Source organism: Bos taurus, chromosome 8 (genome assembly GCF_002263795.3).
Source record: "Bos taurus isolate L1 Dominette 01449 registration number 42190680 breed Hereford chromosome 8, ARS-UCD2.0, whole genome shotgun sequence".
NCBI lineage: Eukaryota > Metazoa > Chordata > Mammalia > Artiodactyla > Bovidae > Bos > Bos taurus.
Genome location: NC_037335.1, coordinates 89,042,519 through 89,055,666, shown reverse-complemented (window position 1 = coordinate 89,055,666; position 13,148 = coordinate 89,042,519). Strand labels below are relative to the sequence as shown.

General features: G+C 43.6%; 1 protein-coding gene across 6 annotated transcripts in view; it reads right to left on the bottom strand.

The window, feature by feature from the left end:
• Positions 1–13,148, bottom strand: part of SHC3 (SHC adaptor protein 3) — a 191,692-nt gene that overhangs the window by 65,866 nt on the left and 112,678 nt on the right. For all 6 annotated transcript variants that reach the window (XM_059889513.1, XM_059889512.1, XM_059889511.1 and 3 more), the window contains one exon: positions 4,188–4,239. In XM_059889513.1, coding sequence (XP_059745496.1) covers positions 4,188–4,239 — 52 coding nt within the window. The remainder of the gene's footprint in view (positions 1–4,187; positions 4,240–13,148) is intronic.

Below are 13,148 nucleotides of genomic sequence, written 5' to 3'. Positions count from 1 at the left end.
AGGTCTGGTTCCCTTGTCCCCTGAATCTGAGCTGGCTAGGACTGCTTTGATTGGTAAACTATGACAGAGGTGGAGCCATGCCTGGCCTTCCACTGGATGTGTCCACATTGGCATCATGGAGCCCAGAGTTGCTACATGGGACGTCCTACTTCTCTGATGGAGGAACCATCTGGAGGGACCCTGAGACTCCATGCAGAGAGAGGAGGACCCTGCTGGCTTAGACTTCTAGTCCTTCCTGCCAACGTATGAGGCATAGACGTGAAATCAATCTGGCCCTTCTAGACCAGGCCAACTACCAGCCAAAGACCACCCAAGACCCCACTGATGCCACATAGAGCAGAAAAATTGGCCAACTGAGCCCTGCCTGGACTCGTGACACAGTATATCAAAAAATACTTTTAAAATGATGGTCTTTAACCCACAAAGCTGTATTACAGACAACAAATAACTGGAAAGAAAGAGTGAACATCTCCCACAAAGCATCAAAGGACCACTTGGCTGATGGTACCATCAAAGCACCAGCAGCATAGCCAGAGGTCTGGCATTTGTCTTCACACTAGCACTGCACATGGGTCCCATGGGGGAGCTGGTCTAGAAACCAACACGCATGTGAAATATATCCTGATTTCCATGACTTTGAAAAGGCACTGTGGGCAGAAGGCACTGCTGGTTTCTGCCTGTGAAACAAGACAATAGCTTGTATGTGTCTATGGCCCTAAGTCAAATTGCATGGGGTTATATTCCTTCAGGGTCTGTCCCTAGAGCCTGATTTCACAGCCTTGACTGAGCATGGGCACCACTGCTTTGAGGTCTGAGCACTGGGATTTTTAAAACTCCCTAGGTGATGGTCAGCACTGAAATCAGATTGATTATATTCTTTGCAGCCAAAGATGGAGAAGCTCTATACAGTCAACAAAAACAAGACCAGAAGCTGACTGTGGCTCAGATCATGAACTCCTTATTGCCAAATTCAGACTTAAATTGAAGAAAGTAGGGAAAACCACTAGACCCTTCAGGTATGACTTAAATCAAATCCCTTATGATTATACAGTGGAAGTGAGAAATAGATTTAAGGGACTAGATCTGATAGATAGAGTGCCTGATGAACTATGGAATGAGGTTCGTGACATTGTACAGGAGACAGGGATCAAGACCATCCCCGTGGAAAAGAAATGCAAAAAAGCTAAATGGCTGTCTGAGGAGGCCTTACAAATAGCTGAGGAAAGAAGAGAAGCGAAAAGCAAAGGAGAAAAGGAAAGATATAAACACCTGAATGCAGAGTTCCAAAGAATAGCAAGAAGAGATAAGAAAGCCTTCTTCAGCGATCAGTGCAAAGAAATAGAGGAAAACAACTAGAATGGGAAAGACGAGAGATCTCTTCAAGAAAATCAGAGATACCAAGGGAAAATTTCATGCAAAGATGGGCTCGATAAAGGACAGAAATAGTATGGACTTAACAGAAGCAGAAGATATTAAGAAGAGGTGGCAAGAATACACAGAAGAACTGTACAAAAAAGATCTTCACGACCCAGATAATCACAATGGTGTGATCACTCACCTAGAACCAGACATCCTGGAATGTGAAGTCCAGTGGGCCTTAGAAAGCATCACTACGAACAAAGCTAGTGGAGGTGATGGAATTCCAGTTGAGCTATTTCAAATCCTGAAAGATGATGCTGTGAAAGTGCTGCACTCAATATGCCAGCAAATTTGGAAAACTCAGCAGTGGCCACAGGACTGGAAAAGGTCAGTTTTCATTCCAATCCCAAAGAAAGGCAATGCCAAAGAATTCTCAAACAACCGCACAATTGCACTCATCTCACACTCTAGTAAAATAATGCTCAAAATTCTTCAAGCCAGGCTTCAGCAATATGTGAACCGTGAGCTTCCAGATGTTCAAGCTAGTTTTAGAAAAGGCAGAGGAACCAGAGATCAAATTGCCAACATCTGCTGGATCGTTGAAAAAGCAAGAGAGTTCCAGAAAAACATCTATTTCTGCTTTATTGACTATGCCAAAGCCTTTGACTGTGGATCACAATAAACTGTGGAAAATTCTGAAAGAGATGGGAATACCAGACCACCTGACCTGCCTCTTGAGAAACCTGTATACAGGTCAGGAAGCAACAGTTAGAACTGGACATGGAACAACAGACTGGTTCCAAATAGGAAAAGGAGTACATCAAGGCTGTATATTGTCACCCTGCTTATTCAACTTCTTTGCAGAGTACATCATGAGAAATGCTGGGCTGGAAGAAGCACAAGCTGGAATCAAGATTGCTGGGAGAAATATCAATAACCTCAGATATGCAGATGACACCACCCTTATGGCAGAAAGTGAAGAGGAACTCAAAAGCCTCTTGATGAAAGTGAAAGTGGACAGTGAAAGAGTTGGCTTAAAGCTCAACATTCAGAAAACGAAGATCATGGCATCTGGTCCCATCACTTCATGGGAAATAGATGGGGAAACAGTGGAAACAGTGTCAGACTTTATTTTTGGGGGCTTCAAAATCACTGCAGATGGTGATTGCAGCCATGAAATTAAAAGACGCTTACTCCTTGGAAGAAAATAGAATGCATATTCAAAAGCAGCAACATTACTTTGCCAAGAAAGGTCCATCTAGTCAAGGCTATGGTTTTTCCAGTGGTCATGTATGGATGTGAGAATTGGACTGTGAAGAAAGCTGAGTGCCAAAGAATTGATGATTTTGAACTGTGGTGTTGGAGAAGACTCTTGAGAGTCCCTTGGACTGCAAGGAGATCCAACCAGTCCATTCTGAAGGAGATCAGCCCTGGGATTTCTTTGGAAGGAATGATGCTAAAGCTGAAACTCCAGTACTTTGGCCACCTCATTCGAAGAGTTGACTCATTGGAAAAGACTCTAATGCTGGGAGGGATTGGGGGCAGGAGGAGAAGGGGCCGACAGAGGATGAGATGGCTGGATGGCATCACTGACTCGATGGACGTGAGTCTGGGTGAACTCCAGGAGTTGGTGATGGACAGGGAGGCCTGGCATGCTGCGATTCATGGGGTCACAAAGAGTCGGACACGACTGAGCAACTGAACTGAATTGAACTGAGGTGATTTAAAATATAGCTCATTTTAAGAACCATTGACTTAGGAACCATTTAACATATCAAAAGAAAGTCTAGGATTACTTGAGGTTAACTTGGAACAAACAAAAATAAAAGAAGAACTTCAACCAGTATAACTCTGGAATGTGGTGCAGCCTGCCACATCCTCCTCCCCCAAGGTTAGTGGGAAAACAGCATTCCAAAATCACATCTGTGTTGAAATTTTAAAAGAAGTGTGTTTGTGTGTGTGTGTGTGTGTGTGTGTACAGACAAAAATTTTGCAAAGCCAACTAGGAAATTTTATTTGGTTTCTGGGGTAGAGGGTGGGAGGAGGAGGGGAACCAATGGGTGGTGAAGGGAAGGGCCATTTTGCGTTGTTACAAGCCCCACTGGTGTCATGGGTGATTCTCAATTGGAGTCGTGCGCCACCTGGCGGCTGCCTGGAATTCAAGCGTAGCACCCTCCTCACTCAGCCCACCGGCCCAAGCCTAACACAGGAGGGATGGGGCCACTGTTTGTAACAGATGGGATGGTGGGTACGAAGGGAAGGTCTAGGAATAAAGGGTCCATGAGGATGGGACGTACTTGATCCTTCGAATCTCCTACCTAGCCTGTGTCTGAGGCCCGTGTCTAGCATTTTTTGTAGGGTTTAAGAGGAGAGCCCTGAGCTTGGACACTGGCCTCCGGAGCCATGCAGAGCAGTGTGAAACAGTTGTCAGTGGACAAATGAGGAGATGGTGTCGGGCGGGAGGCCAGCGGCTTGTAAAGCCTTCAGGTGTAACTGAGTCCACCTTCAGAGTCTAAGTGGGAGCTGCCTTGCACAGGTCAGGTGTACCAAGTGCTAGCCGTCTGGATACAGGTGTGTGTTTCAGGCTCTCAGATATCCAGCGTCTCCTATACAGAGTATGATTCAGACTCTCAGATATCCAGTGTCTCCTAACCCAGCCAGGTGTGCCGCCACACTTCACTGCCTGTAAAACTAAATTATCACTGACAGTACGAGAGAACACTTGTTCGTGCAGGTGAAGAGGGCTGAGATCATGAAGACCAACTTGTATCCAGTGTTAAGCCCAACTGCACGTGAATGAGAAATGACAAAGGTCACACACAGCTTACCTCTGCGATTAACAGGGTCCTTAGCAACATACGCAACGTAGTCTGTTGTGTCCTGTGAAAGAGAAAGGAGATGTCACATCACTGATTACGGGGGAAGCAGATGCATCGTGTACACAGCAGCTCAGATACCAAGAGCAGCCCAAACGACAGACCAGCTAAAGGACACATCTCGAACTGTACGCAGGGCAGGGATCACCAGAGATCGGCAGACAGCTCTCACACTGCGAGCAGCAAGGATCTGGAAGGCCCAGGTACTCAACATGTTGGATCACCCAAGGAGTTGTAAAAACACTGATCGCTGAGTCCCAGCTCCCAGATAATCTGATATAACCAGAGTGGATGTGGGCCCCGGGCATCAGAATTTTTAAAAGCAAAACAGATAATTCTATTATGGACCAGGGCTGAGAAACACTGCCATCAGCTCTCCAACAATGGTGCTCAAATCTGAGCTGATGTCAAGAGTTCCCCGCAAGGCTTGTTACAGCGTAGATGGCTGGGCCCCACCCCAGGGTCTCCAGCTGTGCAGGTCCGAGCTGAGGGCCCAAAATGTACATTTCTGACAAGCGTCCAGGCAGCTGCTGCTGCTGCTGATCTGGGGGCCACATTGAGAAAATCAGAAGTGGATGTTCAAAGATCGGTTACAAATACCCCTAAGGGGTGGGTGAGGTATGATGACTTAATGACTGATTTTAATGCTTTTGAGATGTTTCCAAAGTTTGAATTCTATTGAGAAGTCTCCCCCTTACACATGAAATATAAAGTCCCCTTCCTGATTCACCTACTTGGCACACAAAGTAATTGATGATCTCAGAAGTGGCCTAGGCAATCATGTGGATTTTAGTTTCTAAACAGAGGAACCAACAATTCTCTGAATTCTTTTTTTTTTTTTGGTTGTACTGGGTCTTCATTGCTGCACGTGGGCTTTCTATAGTTGCTGCAAGCAAGGGCTACTCGCTAGTTGTCCCCAGGCTTCTCATTAAGGGAGCTTCTCTTGTTGTGGAGCATAGGCTCTAGAGCACATGGGCTTAGTTGCCCTGAAGCCTATGAGCTCAATTGCCAGACCAGGGATCAAACCTGAATTGGCAGGCCAATTCTCAACCACTGGACCACCAGCAGTGCCCACAGGACTGGAAAAGGTCAGTTTTCATCCTAATCCCTAAGAAAAGCAATGCCAAAGAATGCTCAAACTACCACACAATTGCACTCATCTCACACACTAGTAAAGTAATGCTCACATTTCTCCAAGCCAGGCTTCAACAATATGTGAACTGTGAACTTCCAGATGTTCAAGCTGGATTTAGAAAAGGCAGAGGAACCAGAGATCAAATTGCCAACATCTGTTGGATCATCGAAAAAGCAAGAGAGTTCCAGAAAAACATCCATTTCTGCTTTATTGACTATGCCAAAGCCTTTGACTGTGTGGATCACAATAAGCTGTGGGAAATTCTGAAAGAGATGGGAATACTAGACCACTTGACCTGCCTCTTGAGAAATCTGTATGCAGGTCAGGAAGCAACAATTAGAACTGGGCATGGAACAACAGACTGGTTCCAAATAGGCAAAGGAGTACGTCAAGGCTGTGTATTGTCACTCTACTTATTTAACTTATATGCAGGGAACATCATGAGAAAAATCAAGATTGCCAGGAGAAATATCAATAACCTCAGATATGCAGATGATACCACCCTTATGGCAGAAAGTGAAGAAGAACTAAAGAGCCTCTTGATGAAAGTGAAAGAGGAGAGTGAAAAATTTGGCTTAAAGCTCAACATTCAGAAAACAAAGATCATGGCATCTGGTCTCATCACTTCATGGCAAGATGGAGAAACAATGGAAACAGTGGCAGACTTTATTTCTGGGCTCCAAAATCACTGCAGATGGTGACTACAGCCATGAAATTAAAAGACGCTTACTCCTTGGGAGAAAAGTTATGACCAACCTAGACAGCATATTAAAAAGCAGAGACGTTACTTTGTCAACAAAGGTTCGTCTAGTCAAGGCTATGGTTCTTCCAGTAGTCGTGTATGGATGTGAGAGTTGGACTATAAGGAAAGCTGAGCACAGAAGAATTGATGCTTTTGAACTGTGATGTTGAAGAAGACTCTTTCGAGTCCCTTGGACTGCAAGGAGATCCAACCAGTCCATCCTAAAGGAGATCAGTCCTGAATATTCATTGGAAGGACTGATGCTGAAGCTGAAACTTCAATACTTTGGCCACCTGATGTGAAGAGCTACTTATTTGAAAAGACCCTTATTCTGGAAAAGATTGAAGACTGGAGGAGAAGGGGACGACAGAGGATGAGATGGTTGGATGGCATCACTGACTCAATGGACATGAGTTTGAGTAAACTCTGGGGTTGGTGATGGACAGGGATGCCTGGCACGCTGCAGTCAATGGTGTCACAAAGAGTTGGACATACCTGAGTGACTGAACTGAACTGAAATAGACCACCAAGGAAATCCCATCTCTGAATTCTTCAAAGCAAAAGAAAGACTTTACTGCACAGTTGATATTTTCAACATTCAAAAAATTCTCAAGGCAGGGGGGCAACTGGTAAAGTTCTCCCCATGGTTGCCAGTATTTCCCCAATGTGATGGTTTCAGAGGACTCCAAGGTTATTTGTTTTTTTTGTTTTTTTTTTTCAGCATTTGCAAGACTGTCATGAGTTCCTTCATTGTGATTCTCTGTGGGCAGAGACGACAACCCCTTCTCTCCCTACAGCACTCCAGAAAACCCTCCAATGTGAGAGGGAAAGGGGGAGAGTGGGGGTGGGGGTGGAGGATGCCATGGTATGATCATCCATGGCAGGGAGTTCATGGTTCAAGGTATTTTTCCAAAAATCACTCTCCAGAACTCACAACCATTCCCTAAAAAAGGAGAGAGCTTCCAGCAGCTCTTGATATATTGGACTGCTAGCCTGGGGTCATTCTCCAGCATGCAGCCTGGCTAAGCTGTTTCCTCTTCCTGCCCAGACCACTCTCCTTTGGTATATTCACAGACTGACCAGGGAATTGGAGTGGGAGACCAACAGTCAACACAGCTTCCTATTGTTTCATCAGGGAAGATCTGCTCAGAATCTGAAGCTATTTGGCAAAAATAAGGATTGTAGCTTGTAATCATAGACACTCTTTCTGGGTGCAAGAGATGTGAATGTCAGAAGTGACCCTAGAAAGCACTAGTGTTTCTCAATCTGAGATCCATGGAACGCTGGGTTTGGGCAGGTATATTCTCCAGCTTTTGAGATATCACCAGAATCTCTTGTATGGTTTCCTTTCCATAAGAATCTTAAAAGTTAATACAAGAAAATGCAGGATCATTCGAACAACAACTGTGTCATCAAGCTCTGCATACAATTTCAGTGCCAAGATTTTCAGTGGGGTTTCCAACCTTCTGGGTGCCACATTTTTTAAAGAATTAGAGAGAAAAGAACAAGCAGACTAGATGGCTTTGCCCCACCTGAAGCAATTTAATGTCACTTTTGTACGCAATGATGTATGACTGAAGTGTTTACTTGAATAGAAGAAATTAGTGGAAAGAGTGAGTCATCCGATGCCTGTGATAGTACAGTTGCTGCCCTCAAAAGCACCATGGTGGCCGGTTTTAGAGTCACATTGGGAGCAGAGATTTAGTTTCAGCAAAACTTTATGCATCACAGTAAATTAATTTTACTTTGAATGTTGTCGAGTCTTACTGTGTTTATTTGCACTTCCAAGTTTGATTGGGATTTACAGTTCAATAAAAGATGTAAACAAAAGGAGTCTACCCATAATTTATTTTTGCACATATTTTGATAACAAAATTAGAGTCCACACTTCTGGCATATACAAGGAAATTCTTCTATTTCAATCCTTACTCCAGTCTGAGAAATGCTGTGCTGGCTCCAAGCTAGGGAAGGAAGACTAGGCAAGAGACCTGATGTGCCCCTGCCACTCAGCTGGTCAGCGGTTAAGCCAAGGACACAGCCTTTCTGATGCCAAAAACGATGCACTTCTGGCACAGCAGGGAAATGTATTGCTATTCCGAACAATGCCATTGACATCACCCAGTCATACCGTGAGCACTCTAAGTTCCAAAGATGGAGCTGCCAAGTGCTTATTCTGTATTTATACATGTGTCTTCTCACTCCCAAGCTTTTCTGAGCCCAACCATTATTCTGACATTCTTTTAGTGATCTTTTAAAACTGCTAATAATAGTAGATAATAATTGTAGTATGCCTATTTATTGTAAGGATTAACAGTATGTCTTATTCATCTTATTCTTATAATGAATAAGAATCAGACAATTATAATGAATAATAATAAGACAAATACTGTCCTATTCCAGTCTGTCTTATTTGACATTTCAAAACACCATATTCTTACCCAGTAAACTGAGGCACAAAGCAAAAATTTGACACATACTTAGCATTAGAACAAGGAAGAGAAATAAGAATTGTGAGTCTGAGTGAACTCTGGGAGTTAGTGTTGGACAGGGAGGCCTGGTGTGCTGCGATTCATTGGGTTGCAAAGAGTCGGACACGACTGAGCGACTGATCTGATCTGATCTGATCTGACCAACTGTAATGGTTACAAGTAAATTTGGAATGGGAACTCAGGCACAAGGTGATATGCATTTGAATTGCTTAAAATTAAAAAGTAACTAGGTTTCCTATCCCCTAGAATCATAACATTTTTTTGTATCAGAAAAAACATTAAAAGTTATGAATTACTTTAGGGGTCACTAAGATGTTTCCCTTTTTAAGAAGAGGTGATGATGGATTGGGGGCAAGAGGAGAAGGGGACGACAGAGAATGAGATGGCTGGATGGCATCACTGACTCGATGGACATGAGTCTCAGTGAACTCCGGGAGTTGGTGATGGACAAGGAGGCCTGGCGTGCTGCGATTCATGGGGTCGCAGAGTTGGACACGACTGAGCGACTGATCTGATCTGATGATGAAAATTGAAAATAGTTCACAGATCTTAGTGCATCCTGGATAAGGACAACGCATTTGACTTTCCATTTCCCATATCTTTGCACCTCCTCTCATAATATCATCATGAAGATGAGGTTTGACACCAATACAGTATACTAACGCATATATATGGAATTTAGAACGATGGTAGCAATAACCCTGTATACGAGACAGCAAAAGAGACACTGATGTATAGAACAGTCTTTTGGACTCTGTGGGAGAGGAAGAGGGTGGGATGATTTGGGAGAATGGCATTGAAACATGTATAATATCATATATGAAATGAGTCGCCAGTCCAGGTTTGATGCACGATACTGGATGCTTGGGGCTGGTGTACTGGGACGACCCAGAGGGATGGTATGGGGAGGGAGGTGAGAGGAGGGTTCAGGATGGGAAACACATGTATACCTGTGGCAGATTCATTTTGATATATGGCAAAACAAACATAATATTGTAAAGTTAAATAAAATAAAATTAAAAAAAAAAAGAAGATGAGGTTTGAGACAAGTTCTTGAAAGGAGATGTTGATGCAGGTATTCAGTGTTTCTGCTTCTTGTTTTTCAAACTGGGTCAACTTCCAAATTTAAGAAACTGGTTCCAAGCATTACATTAGGCAAGTAGACAGCCAGTGCAGAATAATTAGACCTGGTTACAGATGTAAGTGTGGGTCACAATAAACTTTGGAAAATTCTGAAAGAGATGGGAATACCAGACCACCTGACCTGCCTCTTGAGAAATTTGTATGCAGGTCAGGAAGCAACAGTTAGAACTGGACATGGAACAACAGACTGGTTCCAAATAGGAAAAGGAGTACATCAAGGCTGTATATTGTCACCCTGCTTATTTAACTTCTATGCAGAGTACATCATGAGAAATGCTGGGCTGGAAGAAGCACAAGCTGGAATCAAGATTGCTGGGAGAAATATCAATAACCTCAGATATGCAGATGACACCACCCTTATGGCAGAAAGTGAAGAGGAACTCAAAAGCCTCCTGATGAAAGTGAAAGTAGAGAGTGAAAAAGTTAGCTTCAAGCTCAACATTCAGAAAACGAAGATCATGGATGGCATCTGGTCCCATCACTTCATGAGAAATAGATGGGGAAACAGTAGAAACAATGTCAGACTTTATTCTTGGGGCTCCACAATCACTGCAGATGGTGACTGCAGCCATGAAATTAAAAGACGCTTCCTCCTTGGAAGGAAAGTTATGACCAACCTAGAATGCATATTCAAAAGCAGAGACATTACTTTGCTGACAAATATCCATCTAGTCAAGGCTATGGTTTTTCCTGTGGTCATGTGTGGATGTGAGGGTTGGACTGTGAAGAAAGCTGAGCGCCGAAGAATTGATGCTTTTGAGCTGTGGTGTTGGAGAAGACTCTTGAGAGTCCCTTGGACTGCAAGGAGATCCAACCAGTCCATTCTAAAGGAGATCAGTCCTGGGTGTTCTTTGGAAGGACTGATGCTAAAGCTGAAACTCCAGTACCTTGGCCACCTCATGCGAAGAGTTGACTCATTGGAAAAGACTCTGATGCTGGGAGGGATTGGGGGCAGGAGGAGAAGGGGACGACAGAGGATGAGATGGCTGGATGGCATCACTGAGTCGATGGACAGTGAGTTTGAGTGAACTCCAGGAGTTGGTGATGGACAGGGAGGCCTGGCGTGCTGCGATTCATGGGGTTGCAAAGAGTCGGACACGACTGAGCAACTGAACTGAACTGAACCGAACATATGTAAGTATAGATATGTGTGCAAAATAATTAAACCTGGCTACAGATGTAAGTATAGACATGTGTATATGTCTAGTATATGTGTAGCACAGGTAGAGGATAAGTGTGTAATCATGTCTTGATATAATCTTCAGAAGTGCTCCTTGGATGGGCTTGATTATGGAAGACTTCCACTTTCTAAACGTACATCTCAATGAGGTATTTCATTTTGCAGTGGATGGTAAAAAATCAAAGGATTGAAAAGAAAATAAAGGAAGGAAAGGAAAGGAAAAAAGAAGAGGAAAGCATCCTGGAAGACTTCTGAAAATTAGACCCTAAGAATGAAATAGGGCTAAAGCCAGTGAAACGCACTGAATAAGATGTTGAAATAATGCTTTGGTCATTCTGTGACAATTTCAGTTCAGTTCATTCACTCAGTTGTGTCCGACACTTTGCGACCTCATGGATCACAGCACGCCAAGCCTCCCTGTCCATCACCAACTCCTGGAATTTACTCAAACTCATGTCCATTGAGTCGATGATGACATCCAACCATCTCATCCTCTGTCATCCCCTTCTCCTCCCGCCTTCAATGTTTCCCAGCATCAGGGTCTTTTCAAATGAGTCTATTCTTCGCATCAGGTGGCTAAAGTATTGCAGTTTCAGCTTCAGCATCAGTCCTTCCAATGAATATTCAGGACTTATCTCCTTTAGGATGGACTGGTTGGATCTCCTTGCTGTTCAAAGGACTCACAAGAGTCTTCTCCAACACCACATTTCAAAAGCATCAATTCTTCGGCGCTCAGCTTTCTTTATAGTCCAACTCTCATATCCATACATGACTATGGGAAAAACCATAGCTTTGACTAGACGTAACTTTGTTGGGAAAGTAATGTCTCTGCTTTTTAATATGCTGTCTAGGTAACTTTGGTTGTAACTTTTCTCCCAAGGAGTAAGCGTCTTTTAATATCATGGATGCAGTCACCATCTGCAGTGATTTTGGAGCCCCCAAAAATAGTCTCTCACTGTTTCCCTGTCTATTTGCCATGAAGTGATGGGACCAGATGCCATGATCTTAGTTTTCTGAATGTTGAGTTTTAAGCCAACTTTTTCATTCTCCTCTTTCATTTCCATCAAGAGGCTCTTTAGTTCTTCTTCACTATCTGCCATAAGGGTGACACTTTAGCAGAGGTTTAAGGGCAAAGAGCCATCTGCAGGGTGGCCAAGTCCCTCTCCTGCCAGTGGCCTTGGTTCAGGCATCTCTCTGTCTCAGACCCTTGAGACACAGCCTGTATCTCCCCAGCAGGAGCATCTGAGTGATGCTGGGGAGATGGGAGTGATACCTCCATGGAGGCTGCAGCAGGTGGGCGAGAGAACAGCAAGCACAGGCTTTCCTATAGCGAATATATTCAATGTCATGATTACACTGTCCTTTGGAAATGTGAGACTGGAACCAGCAGAAGAAATCACTCCCTTGATTTAGCTTTCAATGTGCCAACAGCAGTTTTACAATCAGGCTACCCAGGTAGGAGTGTGGAAGAAAGGTATATGAGTTAAACATGGAGTCTGGGAAAAATCCCCTTTCCCAGCTAGAAATAGACAAGGTCCCTGGCCTTGGGATAAGAAGTAATTAATATAATGCATTGATTACTCAGGCTATCTTGGACCAGTAAGCCTTACATAAAATCTGAACACTGGCTACCAACAATTTGATAAAATAATACAAACAACAATAAGGATAACAAAAATACTGTCCTGCCTGAGGAAGGAATGGTTTTCCTGACCCTGAAACTGAATGCTAGCCTTGTATTGTAGATTTCCTGACCATATGTGGACAGCAAATTCCCTGGTCATGCCACCTTCTTAATAAAAGAAGCAACAAAAACTGGAACATTCTCCTATTCTCTATCCTCTCTCTCCACAACTCCTTCCCTGTTGGCAAAACAAATCATTAAAAGACGACAGTGTTAAATTTGGAGAGAAAAATACCAGTTTCAAATATTCATGAATAAGTCAGAGTAAGTAAATTCACAGCCTTTGAATAAACTTAAAATCCCCAAATGGAGAACTCCGGGGGAGAGCCAAGAGAAAAACGTACATGAAGCAGGACCGGCAGAGTCAGGCACACAGCGGCCACTTTGAAAACTAGGGAGCTATGTCACTGTCCCTTAAGAAAGCCGCTGCTTCGGAGACTTCTGACAGCTTTTGACTAATGAAATGAAATCTAATAGTAGGTCGCTGCCATGGGTCACCCCTAAAAAAAACTATAGGAAGAGCTTATGGAATGGGAGCAG